Raw genomic sequence first — 22,345 nt, forward strand, 5'->3', positions numbered from 1 at the left:
TTGAAAGACCTCAATGTGAGACAGGAGTCCATCAAAATCCTAAAGGAGAACATAGGCAGCAACCTCTTTGACCTCAGCTGCAGCAACTTGTTCCTGGAAACATCACCAAAGGCAAGGGAAGCAAGGGCAACAATGAACTATTGGGACTTCATCAAGATAAAAAGCTTTTGCAAAGCAAAGGAAACAGTCAACAAAACCAAAAGACAACCGACAGAATGGGAGAAGATATTTGCAACGTGAATGGAACTGGAGGGTATTACGCCAGAGAAATAAGGCAATCAGAGAAAGACATGAATCATATGTTCTCACTGATACGAAGAATTCTTAATCTCAGGAATCAAAGTGAGGGTTGCTGGAGTGGGGGGTGGGGTGGGAGGGATGGGGTGGCTGGGTGATAGACATTGGAGAGGGTATGTGCTATGGTGAGCGCTGTGAATTGTGTAAGACTGTTGAATCACAGACCTGTATCTCTGAAACAAATAATATGTTAAAAAAAAAAGAAGATAGCAGGAAGGGAAAATGAAGGTGGGGGGAATCAGAGGGGGAGACAAGCCATGAGAGACTATGGACTCTGAGAAACAAACTGAGGGTTCTAGAGGGGAGGGGGTCGGGGGTGGGGTTAGCCTGGTGATGGGTATTAAAGAGGGCACATACTGAATGGAGTACTGGGTGTTATATGCAAACAATGAATCAGGGAACACTACATCAAAAACTAACGATGTAATGTATGGTGATTAACATAACATAATAAAATTAAAAAAAATAAAGCAAAAAGAAAAAAGGATTGCTATTATTGCTGGTGCTCTGGAGCACCAACATTCCTCAGTGTTTCTCGTGGCCCTGACCATTGATAGTCCGTCCCGCCCCCTTGTGGTCAGACTAGTCCCTGATTTCAGGCCCCTCCTTCCCTGCAGGGTCTGACTCACCAGTACCTGCAGGTGCCTCAGGAAGCAGAGGCTCAGACCCTTACCCGCCTTCTGCCACCACCCAGGCGGTCTCCTGCCAGCAGGAGCAGCTGTGAGGTCCCCCTGGGCTTTTCTCCCTCTGGTGGGAAGGAGAGTCATGCTGGGCCCCCTTGCTGTCCTTTGTGTCATCCTGTTTCCCGGTAAGTCCTGACTCCCTCCCTGGTGTAGGGTGCGTGGGGTGCCCTCAGGCTCCTGCCACCGCCTCACCGATGTCCCCCTTGCAGATGGCCATGCAGAGACCAGGCTGGAGCAGCCAGCAGTAGTCGTGGCGCATGAGGGTAGCTCAGCCACCCTGCTCTGCACAGCGAACACTAAGGTCAGCTACATCCACTGGTACATCCACCAGGAGGGAAAGGCCCCGCAGAGGCTCCTCCGCCTGGCCATGGACCAATCGGATGTCCAGTGGGATTCGGTCGAGAAAGTGGATAAAGTCAACGCCATAGAGGCCAAGGATGGTTATAGGTGTGCTCTGTTATTGCTGAAGCTGGAGAAACGTGACGAGGGCTTGTACTACTGCGCTGCCTGGGAAGCGCACAGCACTCCTGCTCCCCAGGTCCCTGAGCAAAAAGGTCTCTGTCTCCCAGGGCACTCCATGCCTGGCACCTTCCACCGGCTCTGGGTCCCCGGAGTTGCCCCTGGGGTCAGCCTCAGCACCCCGGACTCTCTCAACGCCCCCTCCGCGGGTCCACTGCACAGAACCTTGCAGGCTAAGGAGCCCTGGCGTGCAGGTTGGTGCAGACCCAGGGAGCTGTCCAGTCTGTAGAGACTTTTCTAAAGATCGTCCAGCGCAGCGTTTCTGAAGCATTTGGAGCAGAATCTGTTCTGTTCAATGCAGTAGTCAGGAGCCACTAGCCACATGTGGCTCCTGAGCATGTGAAATATACCTAGTCCACTAGTCCAAGCTGAGATGGGCTGCTTGTGTAACATGCAAACCATTATTTCGAAGACTACAAAAAGAAGATTAAAAATCTCATTAATCTCTATATTAATTAGTTTTTTTTAAGATTTTATTTATTTATTTGAGAGACAGACAGACAGACAAGAGCACAAGCAGGGGGAGCTGCAGGCAGAGGGAGAAGCAGGCTCTCCACTGAGCAGGGAGCCCAATGCGAGACTCAATCCCATGACCCTGAGATCATGACCTGAGACGAAGGCAGACGCTTAACGACTGAGCCACCCAGGCATCCCTGATTACATGTTTGAAATGACTTCAGATATCTTGGATTACTAAATAAAAATGGTCCTAAAGTGAATTTTACTTCTTTTTACTTTTTTAATGTAGCAGTTATAGAATTTTTATTCTTGGCTCCAATTGCTGACCCACATTTTTTTCTATTAAACAGCACTCTTATACACTGGTAATTTAAAAATCACTATACCCTGAAGAATGTGCAAATAAAATATTGTGCAAATAATGTCAAGGGTGAAGGATTCTTTGGAGATTTACCATAAAAATGATTGAAAACTGAGATTGAAAGTCGCCTCCTGATTCCAGTTTCTAAGTTGCTGCCCCACCCACTGCTAGTTCCTTTACAGTGGAGCATCAGGGATCAAAAGCACAGAAAACAGTAGGGCTAACTTCTCAGCATCCTCATGAACTGGCATGCTTGGCGCTCAACTCCTGTGGGGGGACATGATCCTCAGGCAGGTTGATGGATCAGCCCTGGGTGAGACCAGGGGCCCTCCACCTTCCACTTCTCCTTGAATGCTACTCCATATGGGATTTTGGGACCAGATTCCCTGGACTTCTGTTCTCTTATCTGTAAAATGAGGACATTTAATGGTTAAAATTATGTGACTGATTTCTGTATAAAGCAAAATTACATAAATATCACTATGTTCACTACCTTCTCATAAAGGTAGTCAACTGATTCAAAAGACCAAAAAAAGAAAGAAAAGAAAACTGGTATTACTGATCCTCTAGCCCCAAACAGGAAAACTCCTGTGGCTATATGAGGGGAAGAAGAAAAAGCTCTCTGAAGAGGTCTAAGCTGAATCAAACACATTTTCAACTGAAATTTCAAAGTCTAATATACCTTAGTTGCATTGCTAAACATGATTATTCAAAGTTTAAATGATCTCAAGGAAATTGGTCCCTAGGGTTCACTGACTCATCTATCTCCCTGAGCTTCTGTTTTTGTGGTAGGAGATTTTTAATTTAGACATGCCTTCTTTTGAAAGAGCCCAACTAACACCCTGACTCTCTACTGAAGGCTGGGTCAAGGTTAACACCTTCAGCATGTGCAGGAAAGGGTGGGTATGGAGGGGCAGAAATTTATCTTCATCCTGTTTTGGGGGATCTTCCTTCATCTGTCTTCCCCATTTCCTATTACAACCAGACTCTTTCCTCTGGTTGCTCCCTCTCAGTGCCTGACTCCACAGATAAGTGACTCTGAGATGTGACTATTACAGTTTAGTTAGAGAGAAATTAGATATGAATGAAGACACTTTCATGAGAAGTCATCCCAATCAATTAAAATCCAAGTTATCAACATGATTCCATAGTGCTTTTGAGTTACACGTAACTAGAAGGACAGTGACCTTGTGCACAGAGCAAACAACCCTATGGTGGGGTAGGGGAAGTACAACTTTAGAGACATTTACTGCTCCTGCCCTTCTCCTTGTGGCTAAGGTGAGCTTTACCAAGGACACTTTGGCCACACACAGCAAAGGCAAACTAGCCAGAGGCCAACCAGCCCTCCTGTCCTAAGTAAACATTTGTTAATTAAATGGTCGTTTAAATGTCTGATTCATAAAAACACTGAAAGCTTCTTATTTGAGTAGAGTGGTGACTCCATTAATATCTGTTGAAGTGAGATTGGTATTTTGACTATTAGAGAGGGGTTCACATTACCCCATGGTGGGGGGTTTTGCATAGATGGATGTTCAAAATCTCCTGATAATTTGGGCTCAACTCATTTTCTTTCATTCCTGAGGTGGGTGAGACACAATGAGTTTGAATAATTTGACCAACATTATGTTATCATATTAAAGCTGATTAAGTTTAAGAACATCTTAAATATCATGATTTCACAGTTACATTATCCTTTACCAACTGACCATACAGAGTAGTACTGTGTAAAAATTGATGTCTGTTACCTCAGAGTCACTTTGTAAAAATCACAATTCTAAAAATAGCCTGGCACACCTGGAAATTCATGTTTACTCTTTTGTGTTGGGTGTTCTTTATGTTCAGGTTCAGGGATGCAGCCTGGGACAGAGGAAAGGGCACAACTTTGGAGAGGTCACTTCTAAACATTTGGGATCAGGATAGTTTTTTCTGTCACTTCCACATTCCCTGAATTGTCACATAGAAACCTTGTATTGCTTTTGAATTTTACTCTAAAATTTAATTTTAAAAAGAATTCACATGGCCCCCGGCCTCAGTCCCTAGGCGGTGGTGGATTATATAGTCATGGTCAAGATTAAGGCTCCAGACCTTCCTGGCAAAAAGAAGGAGGAGCTGCTTAAACAGCAGGAAGACTTGAAGGTGGAGCTGTCCAGCTATGCCTCAATAAAGTGACAGGAGGCGCTGTTGCCAAGCTCTCCAAGAACAGAGTTGTTCACAAATCCATCACCTGTGTTCTCACCATCATCAATCAGACTCAGAAAGAGAACATCAGGAAATTACAAGGTTAAGAAGTACAAGCCCAAGATATGGATCTGCAGCCCAAGAAGACAGGTGCCTGGGCCGCTGGCTGAACAAGCAGGAGGAAAACCTGAGGACCAAGAAGCAGCTGTGGAAGGAGCAGCTGTCCTGGCTGAAGAAGTACGTGGTCAAGACCTGAGCACTAGCATCAGTAAAACACAAACAAACTGGAAAAAAAAAATTCACCAGGTTCTTAGTACTAAACATCGCTGCATATTATTGAGCACTTAGACACAACATGTGAAATCTGATGGTTAGAAAGGCCTGTAACTGGCTCTGTCCTGATCACTTTTCTCCCCTCTTCTCAAACAACCTTGGCTTCTTTTATAAAACAAAATCTTATTTTCTCTCCTGATTCCCATTGACTGTCTGCCAAGTTAGAGACAAAGTTCACACTTAGGAGAGCTCGGAGTAACTTCTGGGAACAGAAGGTCTTTTCCTCTGTGTAGGACAGTTACCAGGTACTACAGAGAGGGGCACAAATACTCAGTCTTCTTATTAACACTGTACTGTAACTTCATTCTTTCTTTACATATCTTGTGTCCACATGCAGATGCAGGAATGAGATCCTCTCAAGCAGAATTGCAGGCAGTTTGCACACAACCATAGTTTCCTTCAGCAAAGTTGTTTGGCACTTTTATTGCCTGAACACATGATCTCCTAATTTCAGGGAATGTTGCTAGAAAATCATTTTTATGTAATCTTCACCTGGAGACTGAGAAAAGATAAAATTTCAGTTAGGACTCTGTGTCCCCTTTTTTGGGGACACGGATTTCTCTCCCAGTCAAAAGACAAGCATGGATGCTGAGGGGCATAAAGGAAGGATTCTCCAAAACCTTGTTTCCCACCCAGGATCGACATTCCATGTTTCTCCACCCTGCTCTGTGCTCCAGGAGGCTAACCCCTATGGATTCCACTGATGGGCATCTTTGCTCTGATTTCTATCCAATGTTGACCAGTCGAGGTTGAAGTTCAAAGAACCATTACCATGTCACCTGACATAAGCATTCCTTCTTGGGCATTAGATTTCCAAGCCTGTGGATCCAGGGCCCTAGGAGAAAAGAAACAAATTCCTCCAGTAGGTTAACTGGTACGAAAGGAAATGGCCACTCCCACCTGCACCTCTTGGTTCCTGAGCATAAACCTCTGGCTCTGGGGTAAATGGCACCATATGTTGCACCCAGGGAAGATGCAGCCAACCTAAAGCCACTTGTCATAGAGGGAACCCTGAGCTCACTTTGTTCCCACTTCCCAGTCTCCTGCTGTTGCTCCCACTGACTGCTTCCAACAGCAACCAGAAGATAAGGAAGACCACAGATGCAGCTCAGGAAGGTCTGCTCATTATGCCCAGGGCAAGGTAAAGAGAGGTGGACAGTCCATCTGCAGGAGCAAAAAGAAAAAATCAAGCAGATGGTCAAATAAGTGATTATGTTTGTCCCCAGATTAGTAAAACAATTTGGGGGAATAGGGGAGAGATTATATCTAAATTGATTCATTTCACTTTTCACAAAGCCACCAAGGTCCCATGTCTAACAGAACAGGATGTGCCCTGTTCCTTCAGTAACAAAACAGGAAACAGGACAAGTGTTGAGAGATTATCATTAAATTCTATGCTTTTCTATTTGATGAACTAAGAAAAGAGTATGTAGATTATTTGCAATGCTTTTGTTCTTTGGTTAAATAATGGATTCTCTGGTATTTGTTGACTTGTTAAGTAAGTCATCAACACATAAGTCAAATAAAATAAATAACATAAAAGGATCCATGTGTAGATAAATGACTATAGTGCCTTATGAACCAATATTATGATGAATCCAATTTTGTGTTCTTGATGTTCTTTAATACAGTAAACGAGTGTATAGCAGTGAAACAATCCCAACTCTTATTAAATAATTGAGACTAGAGAAATACCTGCCACTTTCAATAATGTCAACAAAATTCAGCCTCTCACATTTGTTGTAATTGATTTATCCTTTCTGATCTTCCTCAATCTACTTTTGTGCCATCTATGAGTCAATTTTTAATTGGTTCAATCCCAAGCTGATCATTCCTAGCCACTATAGTTCTGTTGTCTTTATTTTTGAACCTCTAAATTGAGGTTACAAAATAATTACCAAAAATCTGCAGTTATATTCTGGAAGTGCATATATTCTGGAACTGCAATTAGCATTTGCAGTTCATGGGTCAACAAATTTCTTTGACTTTACTCCTTTTCTTTGTTCAGCCAAATCAAAACAAAGAATTCAGTGGTTTCTGTGTGTAGCGGTGAATGTGCAGTCAGTCTCTCAAGAGCTTAGTTTCATATGAAAATGAATAAATATAATGTAATGTTCTGATAAGATTAGCTCTATCGCTAATTGAGTATTCCTTGTCGACTAGGCACTGTATTAAGTACTTCATATACTTTCTGTTACATAATCCTAATAACAATACTTCGAGATAGCCATTATTATCATCATCTCAATTTTATAGATATTTTATAGATAGAAATTTAAACTTCGATAAATTAAGTGCCCTGATAGTAAATTGGAATCTAAATCCAGATCTGATTACAAAATCTAAGCTCGTGATCCAGGGTGATGAGCAAAACAAAACAAAACTTCTTGAAGAAGATATTTTGGGGGAAATGTAGAATTTAACCATCCATTGTTTGAATAGTTTTTTTTTATCTGTAACATATTCCATTCCCCAGAGCCACACAAAGTTATTTCAGTTGATCCCTCTGATACGAACTTAGAGACAATCTGCAGACAATTTTCTGCAGAGAATTTTATTATGAAATCAATTTTTTTCTGACTTCTGGATTCCAAGATTTTTTCTCCAAGAAAATATAGGCATAACAAAAGCTGCTTATTGAGCAAAAGAAAACATCAAGATGGAACACAAGGATGTGCTCCTTGATTACCGCCTTTGATGCTGCCCTCTCCCACTCTCAGCCTGCTGAGGAGTACAGAAATACTCTCCAGAGTTGGATGGACAAGAGAGTAAAGGACCTCCAGGTCAATCATGGTGACTGAATTGAGAAGTTGTTTTGACTACTTTGTTTGCTGAATTTGAAATGCCCCTGGATATACTCCCAGCCCCACCGGTAACAGCCTGATTGCTGCTCAGAAATGGAATAACCCTGGTGATGAAAACATGAGCATTAGGCCCTATGGTGGAACGGAGGTCATTGTGCCCAAATTTGGAGAGAAGAGGTTCATGAAGGACATAACCACTGTTGTAAAAATTCAAAAGTGAACCAATAATGTTTGGAGACCTCTATACAGAGCATTAATTGAGTTCAGACATTGTGATGGAGTGTGTCCCTTTCCAACTTTGATGACCCTGTTCCCTAGTGTATATAGGTGCCCACACAGAACATACAGTTAACCAGCTCAACATTCTGAGATCCAGTCTCTCCAGCATTTAAAAGGGTATAATAAGTCCTACCTCAGAGAGTTGTTGAAAGACATACAGAGTTAATACATGCAAAGCACTAGGATCCATGCCTGTCAAACAGTAAGAGTTCAATAACCATAGCACATGTCATTATTATTTGTGACCCGGGCCCCATTTAAAGAGGATGTAGATAAGACACAGACAGGAGTCCACTCTGATGAGGGTTCCTCCCAGGAGCTTGTTGGAGCTCAGATGTTTGAAAGACAAAACAGCAACCCTGGCTAAAATGGTCAAGTTATGCTCACTTCCTCTACGGCTGCCAGGGAGGACCTGACATGGGGAGAGGTGCAAGTAGATGTCAGACCCTGAACTCCTATTTCATTTATAGTTGAGGACACTGAGTGTTAGATAACCAATAAATCATGCCAATAACATGCAGAATTAGATTTAAAAGCAGTGGGGGCTCTTAACCATAGGAAACAAACTGAGGGTTGCTGGAGGGGAAGTGGGTGGGGAGATGGGGTAACTAGGTGATGGGCATTAAGGAGGGCACTTGTGATGAGTACTGGGTGTTACATGCAACTGATCAATCACTAAATTCTACCCCTGAAACTAATAATACACTCTATGTTAACTAAACTGATTTATATATATATATATATATATATATATAAATGTATATATATATATTTTTTAAAGCAGTGCACTCAGGGTTATAAAAAACAATGAATCATGGAACACTACATCAAAAACTAATGATGCTCTGTATGGTGACTAACATAACATAATAAAAATAAAATTAAAAAAAATGAGAACTGTGCAGAATGCCTTTAGGCTCTCTTCTATAGTACAATGTGTGGACTTGGTGTTAAAGAAACAAATTTGACTTTCAGCTCCACCATTCACTACCTGAGAAGCCTAACATTACATCCTCATCCCTCTGGAAATCACTGTTTGCCTCAAAATATCATCATCTAGATAAAATGAACTAAAGAATATAGATGTTTTGGATATTGTAAATACCATATTAAAGTAAAGATTTATAGTTTTATTTTAACATCTTTCATTTGTTCTAATAAGATCTACAATATGAATTATCATTTAATGATAACCAATATCTAAGGAGCTCTCACCAAAGGGAAGGCACCATGCTTGATGCAGTAGGGAAATTTAACAATGACAAAACATATAGCTGATGTAGCAAAAGTGATATTTAGCACAGGTTTTATGAAAGTAACAGAAAGAACTGGTCAAACAAGGCAGAACCTATATCCTAACAAAGTGACAGGGTCATTTGCTGTTACACTCACCCAGATAAGGGAGAGAAATCACCAAAGACAGAGAACATACTAAAGAATTAATGATGTTGTTCATGAGTGAATAGAACTTTTGTGTGCTGGATGTTTAATGGTAGCTTCATTTTGTCCCATTCTTGGCTGGCTGAAACTCAACCTCAAGCTCAAGACAAGAGTAAGAACATATGCCTGTATCCTACAGGAAGGGGCCTAGACCAGTGATTCTTAACTGGGTGCAATCCCCCCTCCAGAGGATATTGGCAGCGTCTGAAAACATTTCTGGTCATCACAAAAGGTTGGGGGTGCTATAGATATCTCGTTGAGTAGAGGCCAGGAATGCTGCTAAACATCCTACTGGGCACAAGACAGCCCCACCCCCATGTCAAACAAATATTGAGCCCAAAATGTCAATAATGCTGAGGTTGAGAAACCCTGGCCTAGCTACCTTAGGAGATGGACAAAATTGATAACTCCAATCTTGGGTTCCTGAGCTACATCCAGCCCAGATACAAGGAGAACCTAAATCCTTGGGGATTGATTCCATGGAGTCTTTCTCTAAAGAGTACAATTGGGAGTGTCATGGCAACCTCTCTCTTCTTCCAATGAGGAGTTGGGGAGACAGCACACCCACTTCCATACCAAACAAGGGGACTCCCAGGCCCTTGGGCCACCGTAGATTCAGAGCCGAGGTCTGTATAAAGGGTCTTGGAAGTGTTTGACCTGTGTCCTGTGGGTTAGATGGGCAGAGAGACCAGTGATGACTCTCACCTAAGAAGTCAAAAGGTGATGTCAGGTCATCTTGGTAACTTGTGGGCCAACTTTCCTACTGAAATCAACTAAATAATATTGAAATAATAATCTTCCTAAGAATTATCCTAGGGGTAACTTTTACCTTAGTAAATGGACTGCTTGTTGCTCACTTGGTATCAGATAGATATGGGTAAAGCTGACCATAAGAGCAATCTCAGAAATGACTGATCTGGGCACCGGGCCCTGAGACACCCATTTCCACTGTTAACACTCTGGCAGACTCCCTCTTTTTCATGTTCCAGGTTCTCTATCTCTTCCTCATCTTCTTCTTGGGCATACAGCCTGAGCAGACAGGATGTTATGGCTACAAATATTCATTTGCTCTTCCCTCTTGGAATGTGAATGTGTTCCCCTACTTCTCAGATTGGTTGAAGGATTTTTAAAAAATTAATGTTTTATTCCTTGACAACTTTGGCTTTTTTTTTTTTTTTGGAAACGCTATTCTTTTGTTTATAGTTGCACATGCACAGCTATAATTGAAGCAATTGAAAAAATTTATTTCAATAGGAGAAATGACATTTTCATCACAGAGTATCCGTATTTAACTCTTCATACACACAGGTACTGACAAACACCAAATCAGGTTTTTGCGAATCAGATAATTCCTTGGAAAAAAAACCTTGTTCAATATCAGTTACAGACAAAAAAATACAACCATGAGGCACATAAAACTCTGTCTGTTCCTCTTTGATCCTTAATGTAAAATGCACAGAAGAAGAGGACATGATTTTGACCTAATATAAAGGCCCCTAGGCATACAGTATCATTACAGCCAAGTTAATAAGCACACCCTTCCCCCCCTTATGATTGTGACCACATCCTTCCCAACGCCGAGCAACACTGGTCCCAAGCCCAGACCTCAGCCCTGACTGGGCCTCAGCCTCAGCCTGCACTACTTCCTGAGCCTCTCTGGTCAATGCCTTGGTAGCAGAGGAAAGAGGAAAGGGAGTCTGATGGCTATCAGTTGTACCCCCACAGATGTCACTAACCATGCACCCAAATGTCTGGTGTTGACTTGGGTTCCTATTTAGAGACTCTATGTTGAAACGGTCTGATTATCTCAGAGAGAAGCAAGGTGCAGTATTTCATTCCCCAGAGATTTTCAGTAAGTGTGAAAGCTCAGCCTGAAGGTGCTGCAATGAACAAAATGGAATTGATATCCATTTAGCTCCATTGTCTGCCAGATAATGAGCTAAATGTTGTGTCTGTCCAGGAAATCATGTGATCATGATAAAAATCTGTAAATAAACTTATTTCATGGAAGAAAGAATTGATGCTTAGAGAGGAACAGATATGTTTCCAAATACATAGTCCATGCTGTTTTGATTGCACTATTGGGTCACTTTGAATTCCCTGAGTGTTTGTTAACTTTACAAGAATATACTCTGGCATTTGTGGATAAACACAGGTGGTCCCACTCCTGCTGCCCAGCCCAGCAGAGCTTGGTCAGGACAGAATGACCGGTCATTCAAGAAGCCAGGGTGAAAGGGGCACAGTGGGCAGACATCTGGAAGAGTTCCCATTGTGGACAATCTTCCCCAGAACCCTACCTGCTAGTGGAGGGGAAAAGGCTAAGAAAAATCACATATCTTCTCTGTATTGTGAACTTGCTTTAGCAGAAAATATCATGGATCAACAACATGGAGAGTGGTCAAAACCTTGTACGTGGACCAAAGTAAGAAATCAAAATGTTCAATAAGGATGATGTTTTGGAAATTTGTAGCTGGCATAGTTTTATTCTCCCACAGAGGTCATGTCACCTGGAGCCCTTCCTCTGCTTATGCTAAACCATGACAAATAGCACCCATGAAAGGAGATGTTGGTGGTGCCTAGAACAAAGCAGACTCCATGCTCAGCACAGAGCCTGATGCAGGGCTCGATCTCAGGACCTTGAGATCATGACTCTGAGATCAGGACCTGAGCTGAATCAAGAATTGGACACATAACTGACTGAGCCCCCCAGGCACCCCTGGAATATCTGAGTTTTAAGATAGCCTTTTTCCCTTAAAGGGTGGATGGGTTACTTCCTCCCTTATTCTTTTACTGATTTTATACATTTTCAAGAAAGGGACTACAAGAATTTTTACAATTAAAATATTATTTTTCTTTTTTAAGAGAGAGCTTGTGTGTGCGTTGGGGGGAGGGGCAGAAAGAGAGGGAGAGAGAGAATCTTAAGCAGGCTCAGTGTGGAGCCCAACGGGGATGGATCTCACAACCCTGAGATCATGACCTGAGCCGAAATCAAGAGTTGGACGCTTAACCTACTGAGCCACCCAGGCACCCCACAATTAAAATATTATTTAACAAAGTCTTTTTCCTGTTTTTCAGTAATAATAAAAATATAACTTGAAAACATAAAAAGCACATACTATTGCCAGGCACAGAATGTACATTATGTTCATTATCATTTTTAGAGTGATAACATAATTAAATTTCTGAAAGATATTTATTGTGACAATTAGAGATATAGACACTCACATATGAAATAATTAAATAACTCAGCCACCATCCAAAGGAGTAAGTAGTATAGGAGGGTACCTATTTTCATAGGTCATTAAAAACATACACAATAACATTTTAAGGACCTGATAAATTTCAAAACACAATGTTAACTAAATGGGTTAAGTGGTAGAGGAGGGTGTTTAATTAACTCTGGCACTTAAAAATAATATTCTCATACATAATTTAAAAGAATTGTAATATTGCTCACAGTAATAAGTTAACCAAATAAAGAAAATAGAAAGCCAAATATGCAAATCTCACTTTAAAATGTACATGTATATATAAAATTCCAAGCAAGCTTGCTTCTATTTGTAAATATGTAAAAAAAATTCAAAGTAATGGTAAATGATGGGTGCCTGGTGTTGTTATTTTTATATCTCATTTTTTCTCATATTTTCTTCAAGGAACAACTCTTATATGTGTTCTCATATTTACTGGTTCTGTATCTTTGCATGAGTCACTTTTCTTTTCCACTGTCCTCTTTTGTGAAGTGGAGATTAATCATAACAGCTATCACATATGGCTGTGGAGAGGATTAAATAAAATAGTACAAGAAAATGTTTTAAAACAATGCCTGACAAACTGCAAGTCCACAATGGATATTAGATGTATATTAATTATAAAGCTTATCATTAGATATGAAACACAACATTTCTTTGAAAATGATCATGCCTGTGACATCATGCTCATGAGACAGTTGCAAGGCCCAGGGCGAATAGAAACTGATTTCCAGAGACTGCTCTGACCCCTGTATCCCCAGCAATTGCATCCTAGTCCCTTCTTGGAAGCACCCCCGTTTTAAATGAAATTTGATTTCTCTGAGTCCTAATATGACTGGTGACCACTCAATTAACTTTAGAAAACACAAAATACTCTGGTGCTTGTGTACATGGCATATTCAGTAACGTCAGTGAGATATTTCAGTGTCTGGTTATTGTTTTGTTGTGCTGTATTACAAAGAGTAAAGGTCAGGTATCCTATCTGAGTCTCAGATCAACAGCAAATCAGAGACAGACAGACATAGGGGCTGAACACAGGAGGTCTGTCCTTATGTTTCTGAGCAATGTTTCTGCAGTATGGATTCCAGGGGGAAATGGCTGAGTGGGTGTGAGAACCATCCTGCCAAACTCAGATGGAAACATTCAAACCAGGAATTTCTTTCCAGATTGGGAGCCCTCTTACCCCATCTGCCCAGCACTTACGGGGCACAGAAAGCCCCAGATCTGCTCATATCTGTGGCTGATCATGAAGAACCCCAGGGAACTACTGAGAAACCTGAACCAGCCCCGCCCTCCAGCGACTGACATGACAAGTCCTGCTAATAGGGACCTCACTTCTTACCTTGTCATTGGGGACCCAGCCAGGCCAACGGGATGCTACTGCTAGAAGCAGTCATCTTCTCCTGCCTCTGGGCCTGTGAGTTGTCCCCCAGTCACTTCAGTCTACAGGAGAGATTCAAGAAATTTTTTCCATATCATTTGTTCATGGGAATTTCTCTTCTTTGCTTGCAGTTGGCCTTGGGCAGGCAACGTTGGAGCAACCTGAAATATCAATTTCCAGAGAAAAAGATAAGAGTGCCCACATATTATGCAAGGTGTCTGCTAAGGACTTTAACAGTGAAACCATATACTTCTACCGGCAGAAACCAGATCAGGAGATAGAACATCTAACAAATGTCATAACAAACCATGTTCAAGTTTCTTTAGGTGGGAAGAACAACAAACTTGAGGCAAGCAAAAATGCTGGCACTTCCACTGCAACGTTGAAAATACATTTTCTAGAGAAAGAAGACGAGGCCGTGTACTACTGTAGCAGCTGGAATAGGATCCACAGCATCAGCGTTGCCAAGAGAAGCTACACAAGAACCATCTTCAGGTCTGACCCACCCCATCCTTCTCAATATGGGCAACCACAGAGGCTGCACAGCTGGGCGCCCAGTCTGACCTGCTCGCTCTGCAGTATTTCCTGAAGTTTGCAGGAAGACATTGTAGCTTCAGCTCACACCATGAGCCCCATGTAATATCAGCACTTGTGGTCCAAATTATAGCAATTTGACACCATTTCCCACTAAATTCAGCTGCCCGGAAACTATGAAGATACAGGGCAGATGGTTCAGAGAAAAATCTGTTTTTCTGTTATTTCACTGTAGAGGCAAGGAAGGCTAGTATTTGAATGGTTCAGAATGAAGACAGGAAGGGGTATACATTTTACATAAATATTTCTGGTTGTTATTACTTACTGATTTTATTCACTGCCATTACAGTTCTTCAAAGGTGCAATGATCTGTCAGATGTAAAAATTGTATGTCTTTTATTAGTGTCTGTGGCTATCCTGAAGGAATCCAGTGACCATTAAATCCTGAAGTAAACATCAGGTATTTGGGGTATAGGAGAAACCAAGGTATAAATCCTGTATCCTAGAGGTAGAAGCGGCACCTCACTCCACATTCAGGGATCAATGCTGGGAGAAGACCAGCACTGTTCCATTGGAAGAGACCCCTGAGCACATCAGGTGCCTCCAACATGGTGGATATGCCTCTGACTTTGTTCTCCAGGGTTCTACAAAGAAACCAAAGATCCTGAATAAGGATCAGATGGTTAAAAAGAAAGATAATACACCCTTCCTACATCTCTAAAGAAAAGAAAGGCAATGTCCCTCACAAATTAATAAAATGAAAGATAATTCTTGAGAATTGAGTTTTGTGATTAGTAACTGGATGGTTGTGAGTTTTCAAGAAATAAGGAAACACACAGTGTAATGTGTGAAAATATAAAAATCCCCTCCCATCACTTAGGAGTCTACTTTCAAAGGATGACGAAAAACCTTTACTTCACAAAAATTTGTTGCCTCTGGTATCACGGATATCTGATCACATAATTGCCATGCCTACCATTTACCTCTAGTTCCTGAGATCATGACATTCATTGTTTCTCCTTCTAAGAATCAGGTGGTGCTATCAAGTGCAGAGATGCTATGGAAGCAGAATGAATTCCTGTGACAGCAGTGTCAGAACCTTTCCAGGGGCAAACTCAGGATCTTGCATCCCACGCCCTGTCCATCATGATTCCTGACTGGGATGGGTCCCCAAAAGGAGGAACCCGAGGGCCTGAATCTCAACAGGGCCTCACCTATCCCCTAAAGTGTCTACAGAAACAAAGTAAGAAGACCCCTGAATGGAATATAGAGTCAGAGAACATGAACCCTTTCCAGAAAGAAGTGAATGAAAAGAGGGACTAGGCTTCTCACATTGTCTGTGCTAAATACAGATTACTTCATCTGATACTCAAAGAACAGTGCAGAGTTTGATTAACGTGGCTACCTGGAGATGGATCTCAAGAGATGGAGCCACCCTGGGGCGCCTGGGTGGCTCAGTCGTTAAGCGTCTTTCTTCGGCTCAGGTCATGATCCCAGAGTCCTGGGATCGAGCCCCGCATTGGGCTCCCTGCTCCGCGGGAAGCCTGCTTCTCCTTCTACCACTCCCCCTGCTTGTGTTCCCTCTCGCTGTGTTTCTCTCTGTCAAATAAATAAAATCTTAAAAAAAAAAAAAAAGAGATGGAGCCACCCTGACTTTTCAACACTCGACAACAGGGAAACACTACAGTGATGAACAGGAGGGAAAAGGGCACCTTAACTATGAGGCTTTGAAGTGACAAAATATTATGGAGCCATTAAAAACATGTTTTTTGATCAATTATGAGTAAACTTGAACATATTCACCACATATTAGCATGGAAAATGTCAAATACAGAACTGGTTTATATATAGTAAGCTCTCAAATACATAAAAAGAACAAATGCAAAGGAATTCTTTAAAGAGTGGACGTTCCTGGAAGGATAGGTGTTTTTAATTCTTCTTGGTACATGTACAGATTTTGTACATTTTATCAAAAAGCTTCTATTACGTATACATAACAGTCAATATTTTATTGATTTTTACATTTAATAATGAGATTGTTCATATAACAATATAAACTATATCTATACATATAAGAGATACTTAATATAGTTATATATTTATAATTTTCTGTGGGATAATATTACCACACTGTATCTCCCAGGAAAAACAAAACTTAAACACTACAATTTATCATAATGGTTACCATGGAACAGGGAGTCAGGCAACTATGTCCATACCTAGCAACCCCCAGTTTTGTAAATAAAGTTTTACTGAAACACAACCTTGTCCATATGTTTACAAATTGTCTGTAGCTACTTTTGCACTACAATGGCAGAGTTGAGTAGTTGTGGCAGAGACCCACAAAGCCATTTGGCCCTCTACAGAAAACATTTCTCAATCACCACTCTAGAATGATACACTGAGAGTGACATTTATTGTTGTTTTAGGTTTCCCTATTTCTCAGTGTTTCTTCAATGACCCTTTATTATATATCCAACCTCCCCATATTTGCTGTCTTACTCTGGATAAATTGCATAACATATCTCTGATTCATTTTCTTTATTTTAAAATAGAAAACATATTAACCCGAAGGAGGTGTTGAGAAGAGTAATGTCAATAATACATATAAAGCTCTTACAAGTGCTTGGAGCAAGGCTAATGCTCGATATATTGAGGCATCACTGCTTATATGGGTTATTATTGCATATTTGAAAATGGAATTATTTAGATAAGTACTCCAAGTCCTTGGTACTCAAAGTTTGATTCATGGATCAGCAGCATCCACTTCACCTAGGAGCTTGTTACAAATGCAGAAAATCAAACCTCAACTAGTCCTACTGAATGACAATCTCATTTTACAAGGTTCCCACAGGATTCTTGTGCACTTTACAGTCTGAGAAGTCTGGATTTAAAGGTAGAGAATCACCTGTGAGTAACGCAAAACGCCATGTGGTGGAAGCCACATCAGCTACCTGTAGGAAAATGGTGAAGCTAATTAATGTTGCGTTCAAAGTTGGGAACACTAGATGTCTACTGAAAATAGTGACTTCAAGGAATAAGCTTGAAAATACTAACTTCAAAATATTGAAAAAAGTAAAAGAACAGAGTATTGCATATGTGGTCAGCTCTCAGATATGTGAATCTATATATTTATAAAATCAAGGTAAGTTTAAAAGTTTTAAGAGTGGTAAAGCCTGTGATGGGCAGTTTTTATTTCCTTGCACTTTTTCTGATTTTTAAAATCTTTAAAATGATTTCGTATAAATTTATTATGAAAAATACACACTATAAGATGTTAAATTTATACTTATTTATAAATTTCAGTTATAAAAGTATTTATTCATAAGTTTATAATAAAACTAAAAGTATAGGGGCGCCTGGGTGGCTCAGTTGGTTAAGCGACTGCTTTCGGCTCAGGTCATGATCCTGGAGTCCCGGGATCAAGTCCCGCATCGGGCTCCCTGCTCGGCAGGGAGCCTGCTTCTCCCTCTGACCCTCACCCCTCTCATGTGCTCTCTCTCTCTCATTCTCTCTGTCTCAAATAAATAAATAAATTAAAAAAAAAATCTTTAAAAAAAAAAAACTAAAAGTATAAACAAGTCTATATGTAAATGACCACTTGTTATATATATAATTTAAAATTATGTATGTATATAATTTAGTTTTTGCATTTAATCACAGAATTTTATGTATTATCTGTACATGTATATGCTGTAGAGGAAAAACTATAAATAAATTTACCACAGTGAAAATGGTGTTTGCCCTACAGTGCTATAATAATGAGAGACTTTTATTGTTATCTTTATATATTCCCCTTTTCCACAGAATTTTTTCACTGAGCTCCCTTTACTTATCCAGGCTCCCACATGTACCAGCTGTGTGACTCTGGATAAGTGAATTAACATCTGTTTGTTGCACTTTTCTCATCTGTACAACAGTGACTATAATAGTATCTACATCTTAAGACTGTTAAGAGGAGAAAATGAAATAATATATATAAAGTACAGTGCCTAAAAGATAGCAAATGCTCAAAAAATAGTAACATTAATGGTTACTATTCCATACCAAAATTACTTTTAGAAGATCTTCTAAGTGTTGAGATATACATGAGACAGGCAATGAGGTTTAGGCAGGTTTCAAGCCACTACCCAACCTACACCCTAGTCTATCTGGTATTGTCTGAAACAAGTGAAAGAGATGAAATTGAAATTTGGATTTTGTGAAATTGCATCTGTATTGTGATGTCCAAATTAAGTTTTTAAATGTATTCTACTGTTTATAAATTTGGGCTTTAATTTGGTATCCAAACAATATCAGTAGAAATCTCAGTAATGGATATAAGCATTGAAAAATACTGTAATGTTTCAAGTCCCTCTGTCCTGAATCCACAAAGTGAAAGGTTTTAACTGAACAAAAAGGCCTCTTTTCATAGGTACTGTATGAACAACTGGAAGGGACATGGGGTGTGTAAAGGAAAATTAAGGCACTCTCTGCATCATCCCCAAACCCATCAAGGCTGTCTCTCTTGATCTTCTGGGCACCCATGGGTGTCCTACCTGGTCTGCAGCCAGCAAAGAAGGGCCTTAGGGAACCATGTGACCGACCCAAGTCAGGCCACACCCTCCTCCCCCGACCCGAACCATCTGATCATCAAGTTCTTATTTTCCTGCCTTCTCAGCAAGATGTCATTGCTGGAAGCATTCATCTTCTCCTCCCTCTGAGCTTATAGCTGCTCCTCAATCCTTTCAACTTTTGATGAGAACAAAGAAATTATTTAATGGTGCATCTTTATAGATCAAGTGTCCAGATTTTCTGTTTTTGATAACAGTTTTTTTGACAGTTTAAATTGGAACAACCTGAAATGTTAATTTTTCAGAGAAATATATAAAAAGTCCAAATACTGTGTAAGATATCTAGCCACTTGTACTGGTTGAAACATACCCTGACATATTTTTAGCAACAATGTCATGTGCTCAAGTTCAATTAGGTTCTGTAACAAAAAACAATGCTCCCAGTCTCATTTTGACCTTAAAATAAATTCACAGGAAAAGGAAATGTGGGTATTTACTACCGTGCCTGCTAGAAACATGGGATGAGAAATGCCCATAATGAGGGATAGTCCAAAGAAAGGCAGGCAGGGACAAGGAGTCCTGCCTTGAGAGGAAACCACGCTTAAGAGGATTTTACACCACCCTGGAAGGAGCCCTCCACCCTTTCCCACGTGAACAACTACCTGGTATGTAGATGAGTGAGTGGACAAAAACCTGATTGGGTGACAGGAGCATGGAGGGTTAATCAGATTAAAACAGCCCACCAAGACCATAAAAACCCTTGGACTTAGAAAATTCTGGGGGCAGGGGGACAACCCTCTCAGGTTCCCTCCCTTTTGGGGAGCTTTGTACTATCTCTCAATAAACTTTGCTTTGCTGCCCACCACTCTTCTTCCATCTGGTTTACCTCCTCATTCTTCAAAGCAGCATGACCAAGAACTGTGGGCACTAAAGGAAAAGAAATCCTGCAACACCAAGACAACCTACACAGATCCTCTTCTCAGGTTTGTGTCAACCTGAACCCTTCCCTACATGAGCACCAGGAGCAGCTCCTTCACTTGTTCTCAGGGCTGGCCTCCACTTCCCAGGACTGCTTCCTCAACCTCTGAAAACTCAGATTATGTTCACACATTAGGACCTACAGAAACCTAGTCATGTACTCTTTTTTTCTTAACTGTCTAGAGATTAATTGCTCAGATCCAAAGAGGAAATCACTGAGTGCCAGGAAACACATAGCTGATATTACATATGTATATAATCATCACAACATTTTTGCAATGTAATATTCCTTTTTTCCACTGTAATATGAATAACTTGAGACTTAGATGAAATAACTTTCAAATCCTTCATCCCATCCTTCTTCATCTTCATCAGGCCATCTGAGGAAGCTCAGTATTTATTTGCTCTGTACACACTGGAGGAGAATGTGGACAGGAGCTCACACCCTCTCCTACAGTGAGAATTATAGATCATTCCACACTGTAAGACCAAGCAGCACACTTCCTTCTGCACAAGCCTCAGATCCTCCCAGGCAGGGAGGGGAGCATTAGTGATCACACAGTAAGGTGGAAAATCCTGTCAGGACCCTTTTCCCCGGGGTTCTCCTGTGAGCCTAGGGAAGATTGCAGGGGCCATTTACTCAGAGCTGCTGCTCTTTCTTAGGCACTGTGCTCAATCCCTTAGATACGATCTCTCTCATCCTGTGGCAATACTGTGACACTGGCACTATCATGACTCACATTTTACAGATGAGGAAGCAATGGCATAAGGACATTATTTACTTTGTGGTCACAGAGTCACCAAATAGGATAGAGGGCTGGTTTCTGGCTTCAGTGTCTGTCCTTGTACCAGGTACTGTCCTGCCTCTGAAACACAAGCAATAGAAAGGGCATTTACTCTGTGGTTCCTACAGCCAAAGAGAAAACAAACTGTTAGTCACAAAATAAGTACTGACACAAATAGACGTCTGTTCTCTGTTGCATCTGAATTTAAGTGTTGTCTTCCTAGAATAAGTATATACATGTTGCCTGATTGGACTTTCAAATTATAAAACAACAACAAAATATAATATCAAACAATAAAACAGTATAAGAAATAACAAAATATAAAACAAAACCCATAACATAGTATTTTCTTTCCTTTTTTAAAAAAAATAATAGAAACAAATAAAAAAATAAACCTTTTTCTTTTGGACATTTATTTTTTTATTATGTTATGTTAATCCCCATACATTACATCATTAGTTTTTGATGTAGTGTTCCATGATTCATTGTTTGCGTATAACACCCAGTGCTCCATGCAGAACATGCCCTCTTTAATACCCATCACCAGGCTTTTGGACATTTATAATAGGACGCCTGCTCCTGACACTCTTGGAACACAACTATGCCTATTCATTTAGTAACTGTCTATGACTGCTTTTGAGCTACATGGCAGAGGTGACAAATCACAACAAAGACCTTCAAGCAAAAAAGTCTAAATAAAATATTTGTTATCTGACCCTCTACTATATATATATATATACATATATATATGTATATATATATATATATTTACCAGCCTCTGCTATACAACATAAAATTAGGGAATGAGTTTGTAACTATAACTAAATCTCAAGATGCAATAGGAAAAAATATTGATAAATTGTACTACATGGAAATTTAAAAAAAGCTCTCATGACAAAAAGCAGCAGAAGTTAAACCAAAGGACAAATGACAAATCACTAGGAAATAGGTGCAATCTGTAGAGCGCATAAAGGCCAACTATCCCCAATATAAAAAATACATTTCTAAAAATAGAGATAAAACATTTAAAATATCCTGTAGGAAAGTGGCGAAAGACATGAAAAGCCAACTTATGAAGAGAAATATGAAAATAGCTCTTAAACATATAAGAAAATGCTCAACTTCACTTATAAGATAAAGATCAATTAAAACTACATTGAGGTATCATTTCTCACCCATGAGATTGGCAAGAATTTAAAAGTTTGACAACACATTCCATTGGTGAAGCTGTGGGGGGAAATAGGCATTCATATATTGATGGTAAGGATGTAAAATACAATCATTTTGTGGGGGAATTTGAAAATATCTAACAAAAGTTCATATGCACTTACCTTTCAACCTCATAAAAGCACCTTTAAAAATTTAATCTAAAGGCACAGCTTTCAAAAATGTGAAAATGTATATGGACATGGACCTTCATTGTGTAACTGCAAAATTTTGGAAGTGACATAAATATCCAAACATAGCGAGACTGGTTGAATAAATGATGGCACATGCATGTAATGGAGGACTA

General features: G+C 40.3%; 1 gene segment (V, D, J or C); it reads left to right on the forward strand.

Moving 5' to 3' along the window:
- The first annotated feature begins 1,062 nt into the window (after positions 1-1,062).
- LOC110574272 overlaps positions 1,063-22,345 on the forward strand; it is a 47,151-nt gene continuing 25,868 nt past the window's right edge. Inside the window, 4 exon segments of the C gene segment in view lie at positions 1,063-1,105; positions 1,190-1,494; positions 5,064-5,075; positions 9,854-9,864. Of these exon segments, the coding sequence occupies positions 1,063-1,105; positions 1,190-1,494; positions 5,064-5,075; positions 9,854-9,864 (371 nt within the window).

This window comes from Neomonachus schauinslandi, chromosome 12 (assembly GCF_002201575.2).
Source record: "Neomonachus schauinslandi chromosome 12, ASM220157v2, whole genome shotgun sequence".
In the NCBI taxonomy this organism is placed as follows: Eukaryota; Metazoa; Chordata; class Mammalia; order Carnivora; family Phocidae; genus Neomonachus; species Neomonachus schauinslandi.